The sequence below is a fragment of the Heterocephalus glaber genome, unplaced genomic scaffold (genome assembly GCF_053883595.1).
Source record: "Heterocephalus glaber isolate CG9 unplaced genomic scaffold, H.glaber_assembly_v1.0 deba00001724, whole genome shotgun sequence".
NCBI classification, from domain to species: Eukaryota; Metazoa; Chordata; class Mammalia; order Rodentia; family Bathyergidae; genus Heterocephalus; species Heterocephalus glaber.
In genome coordinates, this window is record NW_028258435.1 from 9,623,809 (window position 1) to 9,648,227 (window position 24,419).

Here is a 24,419-nt window from a genome sequence, read left to right on the forward strand (position 1 = left end):
CTGCTCAGGGCTGGGTGCAGGTGCTGACCACACAGGCTGGGCTTTCAGAGCTGCAAAGCACCCAACAGGCCCAGGTGCCTCCCGGTCCAAAACCTGGGGACTTAGGCAAAGAATGACCAAAACTAGACTATGCACAAGATGCCACTGGGTTTTGGTGGTGGTGGTATTTTTTTAAGGCAAGGTCCTTCCTGCCTCAGCCTCCTGAGTGCTGGATTTACAGGATGCCATTTTTTAAAGCTAGTAGTTTAATCAAGTGCAGACAATGCAGCCCGGCATATGAGGGGAAGCAGGACCCCCCATATCTCATCAGGCACAAGCACCACACACATCACGACACTGTGAGAGGCAGGCAAGTCACGTATCCTGAGACAGACTGCTGGTGAGCCAGCACCAGTGCTCGGCCCAGCACCAGAGGAGAAGTCTCAAACCAAGCCTAGAAAACCCCAGGTAGCCAGGTGTGGTGGTGCACACCTGTGATCCCAGCACTCGGGAGGCTGAGGCAGGAGGATGCCACAAATTCAGGCTGAGTTCAAGGCCAGCCTGTACAGCACAGCAAAACTGTTTCAAAGATCAAAGAAATAAAACTAACTAAATAAGAACTTCTCTGAAATATTAAAGGTTCAGAATTCTTAAAGACGCTGCCACAGCGAATCAAAACCCGAACTGGGGCCAGGGATTTAGCTCAGTGGTTCCACCACCTGTTTCGAAAGCCAAAGACCAGAGTTCGATCCCCGGCACCAAAAAAACAAAAAACAAAAAACAAACCCCAACTGTTCTGAAGAGACAACTCCCCTCACCCTGCTGGGGACGGCAGGTCCCAACCAAGACTCTGCTGGCCTTGAGCTGAGCTTTTCTATGCAGGCACTGCCGCACCCAGCCCTATGGATGGCGTCACGGCTCTACCCTCGACTGCCAGTCCCCAATGCCAGGCAGGTTGGACACCTAAGAACCCTGAGCTCTTCCTTAGCACCCCAGTACCAGGACAGCGCAGATGGGGACAGCTCGCAGAGCCCTCCAGGTGGTCACCCTGTGAGCTCACGGAGGGCACCAGAGCAGGAGCAGAGGCCCCTGGCCTGCACCCAAGAGCAGGCGCCGCAGGGGTCCTGTGGCGGGGAGTGGTCTGCTCTGAGTCCCCGGGCCACATCAGGGCTGCACAAGCCCTTAGTGAGCAGGGTCCTGAGATTTCCTTTCTGTTTCTTTGAGACAGGGTCTCACTATGTAGCCCAGGCTGGCCTCGAGCTCACAGCGATCCTCCTGCCTCAGCCTCCCAAGTGCTAGGATTACAGGTTTGCACCACCACGCCCGGCTCTGAACAAATTCTAGAGGAGTTTTAAGGTAATCAATCTTTTCCTCCATTCTCTGAAAAAAACGAGGCAGTCAATTCTTTCACTTGTCAGTAGCAAAAGGAAGAAGAGGAAAAAAACCCTCCCTTTCTTCACAAGTATCACAGAACACAAGGTTGTGGGCTACCTCAAGCGAAAGATTATCTGGACAGAAAAACTAGTTTCAGAGCTCTTACCATCATGGATTTCACAGGCCAAACTCGTGATCTTCTGAGTAATGATCATCATTGGGCTGTGACGAGACAAACACAGGAAGTTAGAACAAAGCTGCAACTGATGGAAGTTTCCGAAGTGAAAATACTCATCTGTTTTTACTCTTGTCTTTTTGAGACAGGCTCTTGCTATGTAGCCTAGGCTGGCCTCAAACTCAGTGACCCTCCTGCCTCAGCCTCCTGAGTGCTAGGATCACAGGTGAGAGCCACCACACCCACTCCAAGTATTCTTTGTACACAAACAGCTGGACCCATGGCAGCTCCCGCTACCCGATGCCCAGTGCAGTGCGTGAGACCGGGGAAAGAGGCCCCTGGCCCGCACGCCCCCACTGTGCCAGCCCTGGCTCAGGTGCAGGACAAAGTGCCGGGCAACCAAGGCCTCAGTGTCATGGGCTGGTGGGGCACAGATTCCAGACAGCGGGCATTGCTTCAGTGTTGCTGGGCCAGTGAGTGACAGAAGCCAGCCGGGGGGAAGGAGTGGGGCACATGTGAGCAGAGGCAGGAGCCTGGGGCATGGCTGAGGGGCCGGGCACCAAGGGAGAAGGGGGAGATTGGGGTGGGGCAGCCAGGCGGCTCTGCAGGCCAGGTGGGGTCTCTCTGGCTCGGGACCAGAGGCCACCATGGTCGGGGCCCAGGCAGCCCAGGAGGAGGGATGCGGGAGCCACAGGGGAGCTGAGCACGGGGCTAGTGTGCTGGGTGCCAGCAGGGTGCTCATGGGAGCCAGGCATGGTGGGCACAGCAGGGAGAATGAGTCAGGAGGATCACCGAGAGCTCAGACCAGCCTGGACTACACAGCCAGATGCTGCCTACCAAACCCACAATAAAAATCACCCTGAGGCCACTGCTGCCTGAAGCTGCTTTCTATCCAGAGCATAGACAAGCAGGTCAAGGATGGAGGCAGCCCCGGATCCTTGCCCTGCTCCCTGATGCCCATGGTGAACCCAGTGTGAACGTGGGAGACGGGGATTCCAGACCAGCAACCAAGCTTCACCCTGTGCTGCCCACAGCAGATGTGGGCACAGGTGGGGCAGTTTCCAGGATTCGCACCCCTGACCAGCTCAGGGCCTGGCAGGGTCATAGCACAGGGAGCACCCGGCTCCCAGGAGGGAGGGAGGGCCTGGGAGAAGCTAGGGATGTCCCCCTGCCGCCACTGCTGACAGCTGTGTGGGAGAGAGATGAACAGAGACAGAGAGACAAAGACAGAGACAGAGAGAGACAGAGACACAGAAAGAGAGAGAGAAAGAGGGAGAGCGGGAGAGAGACAGAGAGAGAAGGAGGGGGAGAGAGAGAGAGAGAGGCAGACAGACACAGAGAGGGAGAGAGACAGAGAGAAAGGAAGGGAGAGATGGAGAGGGAGAGAGAGAGGAGAACAGGAACGAAGGCTCTCAGGGCTGGCTTTCAGTAATCACAGATGACTGCTGAAGTCTCTGGCAGAATTACGAAATGCTCTCAATACCAGAATGTCGGAGAAATGTCACTGCTATATTGTTTTAGAAATTTTATATAAGACAAAGTAAAAGCATGGGTTATTTTTGTGACATACATAATTATAAAAGACCAATTACAAGAGGAAAAAAGTCTAAAATCACAAAGAAGTTTTGAACTAAAATGGAGGAAAAGCTCTTGCCGGCAGTCTGACTTGCTCCCATTTTGGGTTTTAGCCACTGTTAGGGGAGACTAAGCAGGCAACAGAGTCACAGTTCCAGTCTTACCCTGAAAAATCCGCAGAATACTGTCCATAATCAAAGATGTAGACCCTGGTGATCTGGCACACTGTGAGGTATCCCAGAGCGAACACGAAACAGTATCTGGAAGACAAAGTAAGCTGCACTGGTGAAAAGAGAAGATTAATTTTGCTTTGGTTTTCGTTCTGGTTTTGTTTATGAGGCAGGGTCTCACTCTGTACTCCAACCTGGCCTTGAACTCACTATGTAGCCCAGGATGGCACTGAACTCTCGAGATCCCTGCCTCAGCCTCCCAAACGCTGGATTACGGGCGTATGTAACCACACCCTGCCTGACATCTACCTTTGAGTGGGAATGCTTTCCCTCCATTCTACCACTGAGAAGGGATTTCTGCTCTCTGCAGCCAAAAGCACCCTGACATCATTACTACTATTATCAAAATGAAGAAAGTGACAAAGAATTCCAGAACAGTATGTTTTCTTACTCATTAAAAACAAATGTTGGGGCCGGGGATGTAGCTCAGTGGTGCTGCAGCCTGCCTTGCAAGCTCAAGGTCCTCAGTTCGATCCCCAGTACCAAAAAAACCCCAAACAAACAAAAAAACAAACAAATGTTCAATTTTTTTCAAACAACTGGTTTCAGAAGGTAAAATCACACCTGCAATGCATATTCATTTCGGCACTAGACACAGGGCAAACTGTCCCGGGGAACCAAGGTGTGTGGGATAACAGGAATCCATGAACTAGAAACGCATGGGGCAGCCTCTCACAGGAAAAGATAGCATTTGCCATAAATCGTGCTGGGACAACCGGATAAGCAGATGAAGCAAAATGAGCATCAATCCTTACATCATGACACACAGAAAAATTAACCCAAAAGCCAGGTGTGGTGGTGCACACCTGTGATCCCAGCACATGAGAGGCTGAGGCAGGAGGAATGCTGTGAGTTCAAGGCCAGCCTGGGCTACACAGCAAGACCCTCTCTCAAAAATAACAACAGCAACAAATTAACTCAATATGGATTGCTGATTTATGCATAAAAACTAAAACTATAAAACCTCTACAAGAAAATATTAACCTTAGGGTGGGCAAAAATTTCTTAGAGAAGACAAACTATAATTTTTTTAAAAAATTGCTAAACTGACGTCATCAAAATTGAAAAGTTCTGCTCTTCCAAATCCATCCCTGAGAAAATGAAAAGACAAACTACAGATTAAAAGACATTTTCCATAACTCAGCAAACTGACAAAGGACTGATATCCAAAATACAGAAAGACTGAAGTGTAATAAAAAAGCCCCATAACCGAAAGATTTGCCCCAAAAGATATAGTCAGTCAAGACACAGAAAGCCGAATGGCACCATTAATCACCAGATTAATCATCATTGATCACCAATCTCTAATTGAAGGTCACGAGACCCTTCTACAGGCCCAGCCTGCAGTCTGTCCCAGGCCCCAGTGCCTGTGTCCAAGGTCCAGCCCATGCTCTTCTCTGCTGAGTTCATTTGCTTTCTCCACTCTTGGAGCAGCAGGACACAGGCGCTGGGGCCCAGCGCAGTCGCAGGCAGGGCCTGGGCTCCCTGCCAGGCAGCAACAGCATCACAGGAAGGACGTGCTCCCAACCCAGGGGTGATGAGCAGTACAGTGCGATTTCAGCCGGCGACCGTCCCACCATGGGGAGACAGGTTTACCTGCATCAAGCACTTTTCAATTATCCAGGCATGGCAGACGCTTTCTAACATGTGGCTCAAGAGAGACATGGGCTCAGAGCAAGCAACATAAATGCATGCCTATGTTAGCCTCATATGGAAATATGCAGGTGCCTGTAACCCAGCACTCGGGAGCAGGGGCAGAAGGACCGCATGAGTTCCTGGGTTGCACAGTGAGACCCTGTCTCAAAAAATAAACAAAAGCATATGAAAAAGTTTCGAACTAATCATTCTTTTGATGCAGGAAAGAGAATGGATTCACAGAGCAGGGAGCTTTCAGATGCTAAACACTACTTCGGAAAGGAGGAGAAGCCCCGGCTGCCCAGGACAAGGGCACTGACCAGGAGGAGGAGCAAATGCGCCTAGTGCAGCACCTGTGTGCCTCCGGCCAGCAGGAAAAGAGCTGAGTTTAGGGCACAGGCAAAAAGCCTCTGAGACAGTAGCAGCAGACAAGATCCTCGGCCCCAACTGGCTCCTCCTTGGGCTCCTTGCAAATGGGGTTTCGGGGTTCACAGTCACGGCCATGCCTCGCACCTCTCCACTCAGGGAAGGGACACCAGCGATGGAAAGCAGAGCAGAGCACTGGCCTGCACCCCAGCTTTGTTGGTGTATATTGCCTATAACTTCTCACTCAGTCTAAATTCTACTTTTAGAATTTAACGTACACTAAGTAATCTCACCTTCCTTTTTTTTCACAGTGGAAATACTTTTTGCTATTTAGGAGGAGCAGAAAGGGAAAGGAACAGGTTAATTCCTTAACCAAACCCTCAGGTTTTACTAAGCAAAGAAAACGTGGTCAGCTTTTGTGTTTTTGGTAGTACTGAGGATTGAACAGGGCCTTTGCACTGCCCTCTTTTAAATTTTGAAACAGGGTCTTGATAAGTTGGCCAGGGTGGGCTCCAACCCAAAGTCCTGCCTCAACCTCCCTATGCTGGGATTTCAGACAGGCGCCACCACAACCAGCTCACTGCATCTTAGCTGCATCGAGGCCATGTGGAGAGAGCAGCCATCCCATGTGGCCAGGGTCAGCTCTGATGCTGGTCACAGGTGACAGCAGGGTGTCCTTGGGTTTCTTTCCCCTCCTTAACCTATGGCTGCCTTTTTCGTTTTGTTTTTAAACCAAGAATCAGATTACTTTGCATATTACTTAATGGCTTGCTCTTTTCACCTAATCATCTCCACTTTTCCGAGTTAGGAAAATTTCATCTTCGTCTTCATTCCCCAGTTGCAGCTTCCCTCCTAGCCACTTCGGTGACCCAGGACCCGCCCCGCGCCTGGCTGCTCCATGCCTCCTCCTTCAGGGTCACACAGCCTGCCCCCCAGGACTTGGATTTGTTGTTGCTGACACAGGTCTACACTGCCCTGAATTCTGTGTCAAACACGGGCCAGAGAGCAGGAAGGAGAAGCTCTGAGGTCCCCCATCCTGGCCACATTTGGTCTCTCCTGGAATCATGCACTGTCCTCAGTGAGGGTCACTGTCCCAGAGCTCCCGGGGAAACACTAAGAAGTAACTGGCCCCATGGGACAAACTGTCACTGGCGGTTTGAGGTTCCGAGGTCCCCTTGCTGCTAGCAGAGTCCAAGGCTGCAACACCGACACTGGGTCCCGATCTGGGAGCCGCAGGGCAGGAGTCCTGCAGGACAGCGGACAGACAGCGAATTCGGGTCCAGTTCCACCTACCCTGCAGGCCACAAGAACGGACGGAGTCGACCCTGCCTCTGTCCCACCCGGCAGGCACTGTGCCTGCTCCCTGGGCTCAAGGGACGCAGAGGAGGAGAAGCCTATGGCAGGGCAGAGCCCACGGCACCTCAGAGCCTACCCGGAAACCAGAAAGCAGCCCAGCCAGGTGTCCAGAGATGGCCCAGGTGAGCCAAGCTGCCTGAGATTGCCATCCTCCCTGAGGCTCGGGGACAATGCAGACACGGGGAACATCAGCCAAGGCGGTGCAGCTGAGCCAAGGGCCAGGAGGTGGCAATGGAAACCACTCTCTTCCTACTCCACGACCGCAGCGTGATGGCGCCCCCTGACGTCCTGCAGGGTCTTCTCCGGGCCAGTTATTATGTTAAAAATGACTCCAGGCTGTAAAGAAAGTATTTCAGCTCAACTTCCTCAGGCCGAGGGGCTCTCCGCTCTTCCTGTTCGAACTACACACTGCTGCTGTTCATGCTGAGCTAACAGCAGTTCCCTTGTGCTGGCCTCCAAAACTCTCAGGCCGGTTTTGAGAACTCAAAACAAATTTTTTTCCCATAGAATGGCTAAAGAACAGCAACAAAAAAACCAAAATGAGGGAAGGGTGCTCGGGTTCCCATGCCCATCCACAAAAGCTCATTGAGTTGCTGGATGACTCGGACACCCCCCCCCCGCAGTGCAGCTGATATGGTTGAGTCTGAAGTGGCCCATGAAGGGTATTGGTTCAAGGCTGGGTCCCCAGGGCCGAGATGTTTGGAGGGGACTCTCAGGAAGGGACGAGGGGGCCCCTGACCTTGGCCATGCATTCACCTGTTCACAGTCTCATAATTCTATCCATGCACGTTTGCAGTCCACACTGAGCACACTCGTGGTGGGGAGCTGGTCTATGTGCGTGCTGCACCTCAGTCCTTTTCACCTGTCCTTCCCACTCCTCCATTCCGAGGTCCCCTTCCCGTCTTCAAAAGACCCCCTCCTGCTTCTGATTATCCACGCTTTATTTGGCTCTTTCATTTACTTATACTTGATATTTAAGCTTGTGTGTCCGATTCATTTCACTTAGCATTATGGTCTCCAGGTGCATCCATTTTCCTACAGAAGACTCTTTAAGTTTAACCTTCTTTACGGTGAGTAGTACTCCATTGTATGCAGATGCCACAGTTCCTTTATGCACTCATTTGCTGATGGACATTCAGGCCCGTTCCAGGATTTAGCTCTCGTTTGTGCGGGTGTTCGTGGGCCAATGTTTGTGATGTCATTAACTCCCTCGGGAAGACCCCTGAAGGAGGTGCAGCTGATGGATGTATAACTTGGTGGTTGCAGGTGGCACTCAGGGTGGAGCCTGGCTGAGGAGTGTGGGTCCTGGGGTGTGTCCGTGATGCTGACCCTCAGCCCTTCCCCTCTGGCTCCCTTGCCCTCCACCTCCTGTCTGCCACACCTCAAGCAGCTCCTCCACTGCCAGCCCCTCTGCCACACTGCCCTGCCTCAGGGCCAGCCGACTATGGACTAGAACACGACCCCAAATAAACCTCACTTCCTTTAAGTTGAGGGTTCTTATTATTTATTTATTTTGGTGTTTTGAGACAGGGTCTTGCTATGTAGCCCAGCCTGGCCTCGGACTCAGTGATCCTCCTGGCTCAGCCTCCCCGGTGCTGGATTATAGCACCACCACACCCAGCTCTGATCCAATTCTACCAAATCAGAACCCACCCTGGTGAGTGAACAAGGGATACTCACTTGTGCATGCTCTCCACTCCTGTGACAATCATGATGCAGTAGGAAATCCCACTTTGTACGAGAAAATGTAAGGCATACCTACAGAAAGCACAGATATTGTTAGAAGTCACAGACATCAAATTTAAATAAGTTAGGCTAAAAAGTACTCAAATACAACCTAAAATATTCCCAGATATAAAATAAGGAATAAAAGGAGCCAGGCATGGTGGCATATGCCTGCAATCCCAGCACTTGGGTGGCTGAGGCAGGAAGATCTCTGAGTTCAAGGCCACCCTGAATTACACAGTGAGATGCTGTCTCAAAAAACCTAAAACAGGGCTGGGGATTTAGCTCATCAGTTTCACCGACTGCTGCGCAAGCGCAAGGACCCGAGTTTAATCCCCAGTACCAAAAAACCAAAAAAAAAACAAACCACAAAACAGAAATTAAAACCCTAAACCCTAAATAAAACTCTGGGAACACCCTAGAGAGGGATTCCAGATGCAGGACATAGCCCTAGGAGGGCTGGGAAAGTGAAGCCAATCTGGCGCCCCAGCACTCCCCGTCACCTAGCAACAGAAGGCACGTGGGTTATGGGCTGGGGATCACAGCTTTCTTCATAACTCTCAGCAAGGGTGAAACAAAGGTGTGACAAATGCGGTTTCAGCAGTCCTGAGGAGAAGAGTTACTTTCCCCAAACTAACTTCGGCACTTCCAGCCAGCTGTGGGCCCTGCTCTACCCTCTTGGTGGCAGCACTCAGCGAGCAACAGGGAGGGCTGAGTTTCTAACTGACCAGAGAGGAGGGTCCCCAATCCTTTCTCAAGTCAAATGAACTTCCTGCATAAACCTTTTCCTTAACTTGCTGAGAGACATCTCTGAGACAGTCTCAGCTTACACGCCCCAGTGCTTTTAATGTCCTAATGCAGAATCATTAAGGAGAAAATTAATTTATTCATTCATGTCACAACATTTGGGCAAAGATGATCAGGATCTCTGGGATTAAAATCAATCTAAACCTCCCTGAGATTATGCACATATGTGAGAGTCTTTCTCTCCCTCCCTCCCTCCCTCTCCACTCAATTTTCTTTCTACTTTCCTGGCATAAAAAATTTACAATAGAAATTTCAAATCATTGTGTAAACTGTAAACTATTCATGAGGATCTTAACCTATGATTATAATTACTTTCTAACTTAATCATTATGGAAAAATAGACACTTCCCCTGGGGAAAAGGAATCTGACATCTCCAACCCATTTTTCCATTGATCTATTATACATAAGGAGTGGGCCACAGGTCTAGCCAGGAAGAAATGACTTCCCCCAGGGCAGGGCAGGACAGCTGCCTCCCCCAGCCCTGACACACACACACACACACACACACGCACGCACGCACACACGCACACATGAGGTACTCTGCTGGCCCACAGTGCTGCTGTAATAAGAGGGCCAGGAGGTGCCAGAGAGGCCACACATGATGGAAGCAGAGGGAGTTAAAAAAAAAAAATTGAAGCCAGATGTGATGGCCTATGGCTGTAATCCCAGCACTCAGGAGGCTGAGGCAGGAGGACTGCTGCGAGTTCAAGGCCAGCCTGAACTATACAGCAAGACCCTGTCTCAAAAAGAGAAAAAAGCCCTGATGAAAATATACTTTCAAAATTAATTTTCCACTTCCTATTTATTGCCAGGGCTAAAAATTCACTAGACTTGATATGAATGTGTCGAAGGGAATGGTAGATACTTTTAGGCGCTTTTAAAATTGAGAGAATTCATTAAAAGTATTTATCTTAAACAAGAAAAAAATGTTTCAGTACTCAGGGAATTTTTCTTTTTTCTTTTCTGAGTAACTGCTAGGGCCGGGAGACAAGGACGCTCTGGATGCTCACAGGCGCTTCTCCCCACCCCAGGGCGCCCCAGTGGCTTCATGGCCAGCTCCAGTGGCCTTGGCCCCCATGGGGGCCACACCACAGCCACACCCTGATTGTACTTCACCGGGAAGCTGGCTCCCCGCCTCCCCAGTGGGCACAAGTGCCCGCCCCCCAGGCCCTCCCTAGTGATCCAGGCACCAGAAAAGCAGAGTGGCCACTTCAGCCCCCAACTGCAACTGATAAGGTAAAAGTCAGGTAGGAAGCGTGAAGGTGCCCACTTACCCTCGGCTGCTCCCTCATGGGAGGGCAGGGCGAGGTGTTCCGTGGTCACTGACAATAAAACACTGCTCTGCCCCAACTTCCACTTACTTTCAGACAACACATTTTACTTGGAATCCAAACAACAATAAAGGCAGGTACAAGGTTAGTTCTTACAGGAGAGACCACACGTTAAGTTCTGATTGTTCAGCTCGTCCTTCCTGAAGGCCTCTTTTGGTCAGTGCTGGGGCTTGAACCCAGGGCCTTGGGCTTGCTAGGCAAGCCCTGCACCATTGCACTGTAGCCGGCACTGGTGACCACTTCCTGGAAACCTCTGTACTGGACACCGGAAGGGCACCAGCCACAGAGACAACAAGAAGCAGGCTCCTCCGTGCTCTGGGACAGACACTGGCAACGAGAAGGATCCCAGAGACTGCCCGTGGGGATCCCCAGGGCATGATTAACGGCCAGCACCCAAGTTAGAGCCTTCTAGACTGTGGATTAGAGACATTCATCCGGCAAAGCCCAAGCAAATATTCCCAAGTCTGGAAAACTCGAAACTGGAAACACATCTGATCCAAGCTCCTCAAGTCTGCACTGTGTGTGTGTTTGCCCGGCCCTGGGACAGAGGAGGAGTTAGGAAGGAAGAAATAACAGGTCTCCCGGCACAGAGCAGCCTGGGAAGGGCACCCCTGGATCCAGAGCTGCCTGACCTCGGAGTCACATACGACTATAATGTGAGAAAGATATTTAAATAAAGAAGGTACAATTATAAGTTACCTCTCCATTAAAACAAACTTGCAGGAGATAGTTTAAGAGAAGATTGAAACCAAATAGAAGTCGATAACATTTGCCAAGCATGGTGGCACACAGCTACAATCCCAGGTCTTGGGAGGTTGAAGTAGGAAGATCACCACTAGTTAAGAGGCCAGCCTGGGCTACACAGAGAGTTCAAGGCTAGTCTAAACTACAGAGCAAGGCCCTGTCTAAAAAACCAAAAGAAGAAGAAGAAGCAGCAGCACTGGTGTAGGGCTGGGCAGTGACTCAGTGAGACAGCGCTTGCCTCGTCCGCGAGGCCCCGGCTTGATCCCCAGCACTGCAGAAAGAAACAGCGTGTGTCCCAGCCCTCCTCAGAGATCAGATACCACCAAGGCACACAGAGGCCTTATCAGAGCCCCACAGGCTCCCGCCCTCCAATTGAAGCTGCCAGGGCGGAGCTCTTCCCTCCAGGTCCTCCACTAAGAATGAACCAAACCCTTTCTTTCTTTACTAATGGGAGAATCTAAAGAATGATAAAACACTTTTATCCATGGCCTTTGCCAGACTCTTAACCGATACTTACATACGGAAAGAAAATAAAACCTGGGCCCGGGATGCAGCTCAGTGGCACAGGGCCTGCCTCGCAAGCGCAAGGTTCTGAGTTCGTTCCCCAGTACCAGGGAAAAAAATCGCCAAACCAGCACACAAAGGTCAACCACCTACCCAAAAACTCCATTTAAAATAAAATCTTTTATGTCTTGGCAATCAAGATTTGCAAAATAGGTGCAAAGAACTCAGGGCAGGCTAAAATGTCTTTACATATCCTTCTTTTATCTGTCCTTTTTCATAAATTTTAAATAAATTCCTCCCTAGATGCTGAGGGAAGTGGAAGTAAAAAGAACTGAGATGTGTGGACCAACTCCCCCATGGGTGTGATCTTCCTGTGCTGCAAACACGGACTCATAAAAATGAACACTAATAATAAACAAGTGAATCACCTCTAAGACCAAACCAGAGAGCCCCTCTCCCATCCTGTTTTAGTATTAAAAGTAAATATTTTAAAATTGGCCTTGAGCAATAAGTAAATTGAAGAATAAAACGCTACATAATATATCTTTCTACACACTCAGTTCTCAAATATATCCAAATAAGTCTTCATTTAAACATGTCCAAAATGATTACTTACCATCCAAAGCAAAAAAATGCAAGATAAAGGCCCAGAAGGGTGGCAACTACATGTCTTATAAAAGAGCTAGTTTTGCTGGAATGTAGATAAGTCCGGAACCAAATGGCAGCGAACAAGGCAAACAGCTGACACACTACAAAGTTGACCTGTAAAGAAAGATTAAAACTGGGTATTAGCAACAGGCGTGAACGTTCTCATTTGATGTTACATTTGAATTCTCAGGACACACACACACACACACCCCACTACGGTTACACAAAATTTAGATCTTCCAGTTTCAAAACCAGAGCAGAGGCACAGTAACAGTGGCCAACTCGCCCTGGGCCTGTGCTGCTGCGGCCGGGACAAGTGAAGAGCCCAGAGGGGCATGGGGGTGGGGGGGCAAAGCAGCAATGGAAGCCTCTGGCACCCTGGGTTAGGTAGGGAAGCCTGTCTGAAGGGACAGAGGACGCCCCTCGCAGGGACGCACAGGGCAGGGCCAGCCTCAGGCCTTTCTCCCGCACTGTGAGAGGTACTGCAAGGAATCCCCACACAAGCAAATATACACTGGACAGGTTAGTGTTCTTGATATCAGTAACGAAACACATCTACTTAGCTTCGTATAGCTCAGGAACTTTCAAATACCTTGATGCCTTCTTTCAAGTATCTCTTAATTTAACAAAAATTTAGAGCAGCTGTGATGGAAAACACATAAGAAATCCAAAAATGGTGAGTCCCAGCACCAGCCCAGGGTAATGTGTTTTCTTTCTTTCTCCATCTCCGCCCCACCCCTCCCTTTTTCTTATTTTTATTTGCCCAGGGTAATTTAGAACCTAACAACCACCACCACCACAAAAGCCATGCAGAAGAAAGTTCGGTCAAGTGTGGCCCTCTGGAAGTGTGATGTGAGTGCTCTGGACCTCACAGGACCGCCGGAGGGCAAGGTCACAAAACAGGTGACAGCGGCCTGCAGCGGGAGCAGTGGTTCCACCCTGCAGGTTTCTGTCAGCACCCAGGAGCTGCTCTCCTGCCCCCCCCCCCCCGCCCCGTCTCTGCCTGCACCTGGACAGCAAGCCGTCAGGGCTCTGACTCAGAGGGCCTCCTGGAGTCTCTGTGACCATCCACTCTCAACATCGGCACCTGTCAGGTCGAGAAGAGAGAGCTCGCCTCACTCCAGATCCTGAATCCAAACCTCTGCTGACCAAAAGTCTATTTAAAAAAAATGGAGCCCTTCTACACTGTTGGTGGGAATGTAAACGACGGCACCACACATCCCAAAGAAGACCTGCCCGGAAAATAAGCCCTAGCAGGATTTTTCAGGATGCTCCGAATGTAAGCCCTACCCCAAAATAAGCCCCAGGTAAGATCGACAGAGACACTGTGTATGCAACATACCACGGCTGTATTGAACTATAAAGTAATAATATTAGTATATAATTAACTGTATATAATTAAGTGTAAATATTGACACTAATACTTGAAATAAATGATAATATAAATTATAATTAAGAACTGTAAATGCCCAGGTGGCGCCTCTGGATGACTCTAAACGCCTGTGTGAACAGCGGAGCTCGAGCCTCACTGCCGAGTGACCCATCGGAGCCCAGACGACAAACGAGTAATGTCACACCGACAACTGACAGATGCCCCTGTGTCTATGTGAGTCTTCAGGGTCCAGTATGCTGTGTGTTGTATTAGACCCATTTAAGCACTTGTGTGAAATAAAGAAACATTTTCTGAATTTTGATGCCTGGAATTTTTCAGTTTTTGTGTGGACCATCATTTTTTTTTTTGGTACTGGGGATCAAACTGGGGACTTTGCGCTTGTGAGGCAGGCAGTGGAACCACTGAGCTAAATCCCCGGCCCTGGACCATCATTCTTAACTGTCATCATTTTTGCTGTCACTCCTGTCGCATATGCCTTCAAATAACACTTGATTTAATGGAAACTCTATGAAGCCAGCCTACAAGAGGTCATGACTTGGGTGAAGAGTTTGTAGGATGAAATCCCTGATGGCTGTGTTGCCGGTGCACCCCACGCAAGACAGGAGGTGCCCATCTAAGGAGAGCTCTGCTGCTGGACACAAGAGACTGGGGCCAGCGGTTCTACAGGAGATGCAGTCGCAAGAAACTAGGATGGAACTCGGGGTTTGGAGAGCTATGATGATGCTCTAGAAGATGACATGAGTGCATCGAATAAATGTAGACTCTTATATATGAAAACACGTAGATTGTCGCAAGTGAAAAAATAAGACATCCTCTGAAAATAAGCCCTATTGCATCTATTGGAGCAAAATTTAAGACCCAGTCTAATTTTGGGGGAAATACAGTGTTAAAGTATTTTGAATACACTCGTTGAATAAAATATATTTTGAACATTCATTTCACCTGTTCCTTTTAATTTTGGACATTAGTATATCTCATCTACTGTTTCAAAATTTTTCTCCCTTTCATGAAAGAAACATAGAAACTGAAACAAGCTCCACGCCAGTTTGTTAATGATCTCTCCATTGGAGCTAGGCCTTCTATCACACACCAGTAACTAACTTGTAGAACCACTTAAATATCAAGACAGCTCAAAACTATTAAAAAAAAAAAAAAAACTTATTACCATCCTCAACAAATCGATAAAAGCAGCCCTAGCTGGGTGTAGCACAGGCCTGTAATCCGGCACACAGGGAGGCTGAGGCAGGAGGATGGCAGATTCACATATTATCTGGGCAATTTATTGAGACCCTGTTTCAAAAGTAAAGATAAAATCTGAGGTAAGAAGGGCTGAGGACACAGCTCGGTGGTGGGCAGCTTGGGTTTGATCCCCAGTAATGTAAAAAGCATAAATAAGATAACCTTAAAAGCAGCCCCCGAATCAGTGCTTCTCCCAAATCTCTACCAGCGGAATGCAGAATGCAGAGCTTCGACCTGGTAATGCAAGGGGACTTCGGGCGAGCTCTCCTCTCCCTCCAGGTGACCAGCCGGGCCTGCAGACCCCAGGAGGGGAGGGGCGTGGAAGGGGCAGGTGGCAGCCAAGGCCAGAGGTCATGAGCACTCACGGCCCTGCCCACACTCGCTCAGCCTCCGGCCACGCTCCTTCCTTCTGTGGAGGCAGGCTGCATAATAATCACCGGGACACTAGTCAGAAACAGACTCCTGGGCCCTCAGTGCCCGGAATATTTCATTCCTCACTTCTGACATAGGGCCTTTGAAAAACTTCCTCGGGGCAAAACTCACATGCAGCTCTTAGGCAAACAAGCGTTCCAGCAATCCACACACTCTGCCACAGAGCACTGCTGACAGACTGACCTCAGAGTCAAGCAGGGTCTTTGGGACTCAAAGGCAAAAAGTGGAACCATGATAAAATCCTTATGAAGCTGGGCATGGCAATGCATGCCTGTAATCCCAGCACTCTGGGAGGCTGAGGCAGGAGGATGCAAGTTCGAGCACAGCCTAGACTACTTAGCAACTTAGTGAGACCCTGTCTCAAAATAAAAAATAAAAAATGGGATGGGGATGGAGCTCGGGTCCTGGGTTCAATCCCCAGTACTGCAAATAAATAAATAAATAAATAAATCATTATGAGAAAGTAAACAAAAGTTAAACTCAAATAAGACACCATCACACAGCATGCCTGTAAGACTGCCAAAATTTTCAAGTCTGAACACATCAAGTGTAGCCTACAGTGGTGAGCCATAGGGTCCTCGTTCCTGGCCACAGATACTTTAGAGGACTGCTGTGGTTTCCTTCTAGAACTAGGACGCTCATCTCCATGGCACAGAACGCAGCGCACAATGCCATTCAAAAAAACTGTGAGCATCTCCAGGCCCACTGAGGGGAATACAAAGAACATCGAAGTTCCCAAAGCAGCGATAAGCCTTCTTGGCTGGGGACGTTATAAAACCAGGAAACGAAATGACCTTGATCACTGCCGAGGTCCCTGGAGCGATCATCTCCGAAGGCATCGGATGAGCAGCAACAGGGAGACTCAGGGCCCTCGAGGGCGGGAATGTGCTGTCCGCCCACAGTGGTCACCAAGAAAGTGACCTTCTAAGGCTCTTACACTGTATCAGTTGCTGTAATAAAAATCCTGCCTCGAGCCACGTGGAGGGGTCTTTCAAGGAACTGACCCTACTTGTCTTCTAGGGTACAAAACAGGTCCCGGTCCCAGCAGGTAACCCCCAAACCTGAAGGCCAATAATCCTCTTTCCTACCACAAGCCAGTCACTGAGGAAACCCTGTGGCGGACTCCGCTTCCAGGCGCCTCTTCGCCTCTGCCCAGTTCATTTGGACACCAGTGCAGCACAAAAGTAAAGAAAGACAGGGAGGTCTGGCACTCAACACAGCAATTTCTCAAGTCAAAAGTATCCATCCAGGGCTGGGGATTTAGCTCAGTGGTTCCGCCACCTGTCTTGCAGGTACAAGGACCCAAGTTCGATCCCCAGTACCAAAAAAAAAAAAAGTATACATCCAGAGTTTTCTTAAAGTCACCACGAGCCCCTCTAGTACCTAGACTTTAGAAACAGAACTGCTTAGGAACTTATTACATGCTCAAAATGTTAAAAGCCATTAAGAAGATGCCAAAAAAAAAAGTTCTAAGTATAGTGCTCGCTTCGGCAGCACATATACTAAAAAAGTTCTAAATATAAATGGAAAAAAAAGACGGAGTGAACAAGAAGTTTACCTTACTTAAATACTTTCACTGAGACACCGGGTAAGAGGAGTGATTCTTACTTCAAATGCAACCCTTTGTAAAAAAGCTGGCAACAAAACATTAGATGCAGTCCTCATCCAGTAATGGGTTTTCAATGTTCAAACAAAAGCCAAGAATTATATAATGTCTCCTTGGCCACGCTATCAAAACAACCCTTAATGAACTCTTTCCTCTTCTTCATAAAAATTCATTATTTGGCCCAGGCTGGCTTTGAACTCCAGGCGATCCTCCTGCCTCAGCCTCCGTTGTGCTGGGATCACAGGCATGCACCACCACACCGGGCTGGCTTACACATTCCTACTTCCAAGTCCAACATGCTACAAAGCCTACCCCACGAAGTGCGCCTTCCACACCCCTGCTTCCCACAGCCCGCGGCCCCTCCCTTCCCCATGCTCTGCCCGCTGCTCCGGCAGAGCACTTCAGGTGGTATCTTCCTTGATTTTGCCTTGTCACATCAGAGCTGCTCTCGAGTGTGTCCCAAATGAGGTCACTGTCCCACGTCCCCCTGAGCCTCAGCTGCCCAGGCCGCAGCACACACATGACCGCTCTCGGCCCTGCTCTGGGCCTCCACGCACTCTGCAGGGCTTTGTGACAGGGACACCGAACCTGCTCATCCCCTTCCTTCTGCTCCGCTGCCCGAGTCCTCGATCTTGCACGCTACTCTCCCTTTATGCTAGGGGTGCTCGTGTGAGAAACCGGACGCTGTGCAAGCTCACCCATGAGTTTCCTCCCGTAGCACGCTGGGCACACTTGAGGCGCATCCACTTTCTGCAAGCACCTCAGTTTGCCCTTCTTCCTGGCAGAGCAGCGAGGACCCCACAGCTGGGGTGTGGAAGACCTGGCCAGCACCGCCTCAGCCAGGTGACCAAGCCCAGGAGCAGCCAGGCCGGTCACACTTGATGGAGGAAGTGACACTCGGCGCCCCTGCTGCCCGGACCAATGGCAGGAAAGACACCGCTGAGCCGCCCACCTCGGGGACATCCTGCTCAGCTCCCTGGGCCAGCAGGGTCTCCGTCCTGCCTAACCTAATGGGCCCTACAGAGCGGGGGGGGGGGGGGGCGCAGACAGGCAGGGCCTGCGGTACAGTGAGGACACTCCTGAGCCCTGCAAGGTCAGGTGGCCTGGACTTCAGGACACGCATGGGGCTGGGCTGTGGAGACACGGGGGCCGCCCTGGTGCCTCACCACCCCAGCTCCGGGCACCGGGACAGCCGCGTCTGCAGACTGGAAGGCAAAGCCAGGGCCCAGAGACCAACAGTGAGCCAGGACCAGCCACCAGCTCTGCTCTGCCGAACATGCAGTCCCCACTCTCCCCACCAGCGCTCTGGCTGTCTGTAAACTCCAGAACTAGGCCAAGACAGAGAGCAGCGGGCCCGCAGGGTCACGAGTGTGAGCACAGGCAGCCACATAGCAGGCGTGCGCAAGACCAGAACACAGGGAGACGTCAACCCATCAGAAGTTCACGGTTTAAATGCCACTGGTTTGGTAGGATATCTAGATCTAACCACACTCCTGCCAGGCTCAGCCCACCACCCAGCACTGGCTCCTGCTCGCTCTGTGGACCATGCTCACCTCCACGAGGCTTAAAGAACATGGGCTGCACAGGGCAAGCGTTTGCCAAGCCCATCAGACCAAAGCTCTGAACACTGTTCCACAGTGTTAAACTTCAAGTCGGGTGTGGTGGTGCACGCCTGTAACCTCAGCATTCTGGAGGCTGAGACAGGAGGATCGCTGGGAGTTTAAGGTCAGCTGGGGCCACATAATGAGAACTTGTATCCAAAAATATTAAATTTTAACAATTTTTTAAAAAATATGTGATTGCCAAAATGAGAACTCTGGCCAGGCATGGTGGTGCATGCCTGTAGGGTCAGCACTTGGGAGGCTGAGGCAGGATCGCCATGAGTTCGAGGCCAGCCTGAACCACATAACAAGACCCTTGAACTTAGTATCTCAAAACAGCAACATTTCTTTTGTCCTTAAATCTTCCATTTGGGGGAGTTCAATAGGGACAGCTCCTGGGCACCCTACTTGGGATCGGCCAGAGCCTGGCTTGGTCATTCACGTGTCCGTCAGGAGAGGCGGTCTCATCTGAGACCTCACCCAGGAGTGTGGGACCAAACACCGTATGTGGCTCCCTCACAAGGGAATCCAGGCATTCTGGGAACAAGAGAGACAGGAACACAGCCACATTCAGATGGAGGTTGTATCCTTTTATTTTTTTATTATTATTTCTGGTTTGTTTGTTTTTTTAAAACAGGGTCTCATGATCTAGCCTTGCACTCACTATGTAGCCCAACCTGGCCTCAATCTCATGATGATCTTCCCGCCTCAGCCTCCTGAGGAAAGCTGTATCCTTTGAATGACCTGGCCTCAGAGGTGAGCCAACATCACTTCCAACACCGTTCTGTTTCCTGGAGCAGCCCTGACCTGTCCAGCTTTAAGGAGAAGGATATGAATTCCACCTCTTGTTAGGAGAGCACAAGGGACTGGAAATACTGCTAGGACCATTTTTTTGGAGAATACAACACACACGGGTTGCAAAGAAAAGTTGGGAGAAGCCTCCCAAACACATGGCTAGCATGACAGAATTCACTCAAAAGTCCAATACCGAAGCAACAGTGAGTTCCGGGGTAGGAGGGACAGAAAGGGGAGGGAGAGAGAGAATATATCAAAGAAATAATTCCAGACCTAAGTCTCTGCACTGAAAGAATTTCCCAAGGATCCACACAGACAGAATAATGTGAGATTTAATATCAGAGATAAACAGAAGACCCTAAGAATCTTTAAGAAATAAAAATCAGCAAGAGAACTATTCCAGCATTGCAGGGCCTTGGGTTATAAGAGAAGACTACTGTTCACTTAAAGTTCAGGAAGGTATTTGCAGATACTTAAACTGAAAATGATCAGGACGTTTCCTCTTCTGACTGAGTGCTGGGATTACAGGCATGAACCACCATGCCCGGCCCACGGGGTTTCTAGCAACAGTACCTAGTTACAGCAGTTTCCTTACACGCACAACCAGGTGAGACAAAGTGGCGCACACCTTGCCTCTATCCTTGGATCCACATTTGACTGTTTCTCTTCTCGGGTAAGGGTAATTCACAAACGTGAATACCGAACTCCTTTCACTAAAAAGTAATGACAAAGCGGAGAAATCAGGGTCAGCGGAGACAGTGAAGTCCTTTGGGACAGGCCCTCTCTGGAGTGCAAGCGAAGCACACTGGAGCGGGGACAGCCCCGGGGCTCTCCAGCTCCTCTCAGGGGCGCCCTCGGAGACAGCATCCTGTGTCCCGAGCGCGGTTCCACGCACACCGTCCCGCATGCAGTTCACGGTGACCAGGCAGGGGTCACCTGCCGGCTGGCTTCCAGATGAGGGTGATGCCGCCAGCGGAGGCCTCCCAAGCCCGGGGCAGCACTCCTGTGTTGGACACACTGGGGTCTGATTAGCTTTCTCAGAGCGAAGTGCATTTGTCCCATGAGGGGCCAGGGAGTGGGCACAGCAGGACCTGGGCTCTGGCCACCTCCCCACTACTCTGAGACTGGAGCTCTGCGCTGGGTCCAGGCCTGTGTGTACCGGCAGTCACGCCCCAGACGACCGACCACTCAGACTAGGATGGAGTCGGAAGACACTGGCGAGTGACTGCCACCACCGGGCCAAGGGCGCTGGGGTCTTGGATGTCGCTGCGCAGGCCTCGTCACGCTGGCGCACTGGCAGCCCTGCTGTGACCAGGCCTAGGCCAGCACTGATGCCTGCAGTGGGCTGTCACTCCATGTCGTGTGCACCCCAGTGAATACAAACATACTGCAAAGCATGTTGCGCTTCTGAGTCGGCATGTAGTAACAGTCTCACTTTGCCTTTATAAATTACTTACTCTAGGACACAGTGTGGAACCTTTAAAAACTGATAGTGAAGCTAGGCGTAGTGGCACACCCAGCTATAATCCCAGGTCTCTGCAGGAGACTGAGGCAGGAGGATCTCCACAAGTTCAAGGCCAGCCTGAACTACACAGTGAGACCTTGTCTCAAAAAACAACACAAAGAAACAAAAAACAAAATAAAACCTGATAATGTTAGCAGGAAATAGAAAAGGATATTATTGCCTTTTTTAAAGTAGTGTGGGGAGCACAAGATTCTACCCCTCTCCCCGGCATTGGGGATTGAACTCAGGACCTTGTGCTTGCCAGACAGGCACAGTGCTTCTGAGCCACATCCCTGGCCCTGCATAAGATTTTAATAATCATTGTTTTTATTCTGGGAGAAAATAAACTTTTTAAACTTTATATTTTTTATTAGTGCATGTTTGTCATACATATTGATCACATTCATTACAGGGAATTTGTACCTGTATATAAAACATCTTAATTCTTTTTTTTCCCCATTCCCTTTCTCCTCCCTTCAGTTCTTCTGCTCCCCATTTATAAAAGCTTTGTTTCCTTTTTTCCCTTCTATTCTCTTTTTGGGAGAAAATAAATTTCTAAAGAATTAATTTTAGTCAAAGAAACAGATTTGATTTGATTTGATTTTAGGGGTAGTGGGCATTGAACTCAAGACCTTTGCATTGAGCTACATCCCCACTCCTTTTTATTTTTTATTTGAGACAAGGTCTAGCTGAGTTGAACCCACTCTGGGTTCAAACTTAGAATCCTCCTGCCTCAGCTTCCCAGAGTGCTGGAATTACTCATAAGAGTATGACACCCCAACCAGCAGAGAAACAGATTTTTAAAACGTTTTTTTTCTGAGTAGTTTTCTGTCTTTTAAGCTTGCTATTTTAAGCTAGCTGTGGTAGCACATGCCTGTAATTCTAGCACTTAGGAGGCTGAGACAGGAGGATCACTTAAGTTCAAAGCCAGCCTGAACTGCACAGCAAGACCCTGTCTCAAAATAAATAAATTTTAAATTCAGTTATTTCATAATATTCTTATTTGTAAAATTTTTAGTTTAAACAAAAAAAAGCTTTAAGAATTGTATTTAATTTTTATTTTCAGGTAAGTCATGAAAATGGCCTTTTTTTAGTGAAAATGCTTTCTTTGCAAATTTTATATATCCCAGCATTAAAACCAAAACAATTAGCTCAGCCATCTCAATTTCAGAAGGAGAAAATAATGCTAATACCATGTATAATAAGAAACATGGTTGGGTGCAGTGGTGCAGGCTTGTAATCCAGTACTCAAGAGGCTGAGGTAGGAGGGTTGTTGTCAGCCTGGGCTACACAGCGAGAACCTATTTCAAAAACACAGGAAAGAAAGAAAGAGAGAGAGAAAGAGAGAAAGAGGGAAAGAGAAAGGAAAAAAAGAGAGAGGCAGGGAGACGGGGAGAGAGGGAGAGAGAGAGAGAAAAAGAAAGAGAGAGAGAAAGAAGGAAGGAAGGGAAAGAAAGGGAAGGGAAAGGAAAGGAAGAAAGAAAGAGGGAGGGTGGGTGGGAGGGAGAGAGGGAGGGAAGGAAGGGACAGATTGGTTTATCTGCTAGCAAAGCCTGTGCTCCCCGCCTGACCACTGGCCTTACTGCCCCTCTCCTTCATTTTACTCCCGACCTCCCATTTAGCAAATCTGGAGTTAGGGACAAAATAAGGAAAAGTCATTTTATACATTTTTGCTACTTTCTAGAGGTCCCTCCTTTCGATAAAATACAAAAAGGAGAACAATTCAGGCAAGCCCTCTGGCCCTCTCTGGTCAGCCTTGTCTTTGCTGAAATGGCCCAGATGTCCTGTGTCTTTAATATCCCAAGGAGGATTTCTTAATCTACAAGTGTTTCCTACCCAGGAATTTCCCTAAAAAGAATAGAGATTCCTTTATTGTCCTGTGGAGTAAAACTCTGAGTCTATGCCAAAAGCCTTCCAGGGACTTCATATTTCTCCATTAATTATATTCCCTTCTCCTTATTTAAAAAAAACAACAACTGTGCTTGGTGGTTTTTTTGGTTGTTTTTATTTTTTTGAGATGGGATCTGGTTGCCCAAGCTGCTCCTTAGCCACCTCAGCCTCCTATCCTTAGAAATAAATCCACCCGCCCCCAATCCATATGAAAATTTTTAACAAACAATCTAGGCATGGTGGCACATGCCTATATTCCCAGCACTCTGGGAGGCTGAGGCAGGAGGATCACAAATTTAAGCCCAGCCTGGGCAACACAGCAACGTAATGAGTCTCCGAAAAAAAAAAAAAAAAAAAAGAGCGGGCTGGGGACACAGAGCAGTGCAAAGGCACTGAGTTCAATCCTCAGAGCTGCAAAATCAGATAGATAAATAAATAACCAACACACTATTCAGCAATGCCGAGAATCCCACTGCTCAGTTCTGATGATGCATCACTGTGGCTCACGCACAGCAATGCCAAGTTGTTATGCGGCTTCACAATATTTTCCAAGCCACCAGGAGAATGCAGCCTGGGGACCATGGCACCAGCACCAGGACCCTTCCTCATCTCAGATACTAGTCGCCTTGCTGTCCCCGCCCACACCTCGGGATCCGCTCAGACCCCACACATCCCTGTCACTTCTATTCTTGGGACAGTGCTCAAGGGAACAGCTGTCAGCCCTGTATTAGGAGTGGTGAGCACTCAGAACAAAGCACGCTGCAGATTACACGTCAGCCCGAACAGAGCCTGAGAGTCACTGCACAATAAACCACTCTGGCCCCCAATCAAAATTCCTGGCACCGGAGACCCCGAACGTGGGCAAGGCTTTTAGACCCTCAGGACCTCTCCAAGCAGCCCTGGCTCCCCACACTCGAGCTTCCTTCATCTAACCCCACACCCTGTGCAGTAAGTAGCCTTAATAACGCAGGCAAGTCTGTGCTTAGAGCCGGGGCTGCAAAAATAGCAGCATGCAAGTCCAGCCTCACACTGTGTGGGGTCAGCTCTCGGGGTCAGGTCCAAGTGTGACCACCTCCAAATGGAAACAACCGGTCAGATTGTTGTCTGAACTTGAGACATTTTCTGGCCAACTTAACAATGAAATAACTACAAGATGAAAAATAAGAAAAGCATCTTCAGCTGGGTGTGGTGGCACTTGCCTGTGATTCCAGCGCTTGCTCGGGAGGCTGAGGCAGGAGCATCCCAGTGAGTTCAAGGTCAGCCTAAACCACACAGCAGAGCCTGTCTCAAACAAACAAACAAATGAAAGAAATGCATCCGCAGCTGTTGTTTGGCAGAGCTCCTGAGTCTTCTGCAGGGGTGCTTGCTCTGCTCCAGTCCTAGTCTGGCTGTCAAGGTTCGAAGTCTCAGAGCTGAGCAGTGTGCTTTCAACCAAGCACTGTTCAGCAGCCTGCAAATAGCAGCGTGGCTCCTGGGAGATGCAGACTCAAAGAGAAAACCTGAGATTTT

At 49.4% G+C, this 24,419-nt stretch overlaps 1 protein-coding gene across 2 annotated transcripts in view; it reads right to left on the bottom strand.

Annotated features, from left to right (window-relative positions):
- Mboat2 (membrane bound glycerophospholipid O-acyltransferase 2) overlaps positions 1–24,419 on the bottom strand; it is a 43,065-nt gene that overhangs the window by 10,568 nt on the left and 8,078 nt on the right. The window contains exons 2-6 of one of the 2 annotated variants that reach the window (XM_087199641.1): positions 24,110–24,191; positions 12,419–12,564; positions 8,371–8,448; positions 3,268–3,363; positions 1,520–1,575 (exon numbers count right to left, since the gene is read on the bottom strand). In XM_087199641.1, coding sequence (XP_087055767.1) covers positions 1,520–1,575; positions 3,268–3,363; positions 8,371–8,448; positions 12,419–12,564; positions 24,110–24,151 — 418 coding nt within the window. In that variant the 5' untranslated portion in view covers positions 24,152–24,191. The remainder of the gene's footprint in view (positions 1–1,519; positions 1,576–3,267; positions 3,364–8,370; positions 8,449–12,418; positions 12,565–24,109; positions 24,192–24,419) is intronic. The other variant, XM_004868306.3, reaches the window with a different exon arrangement.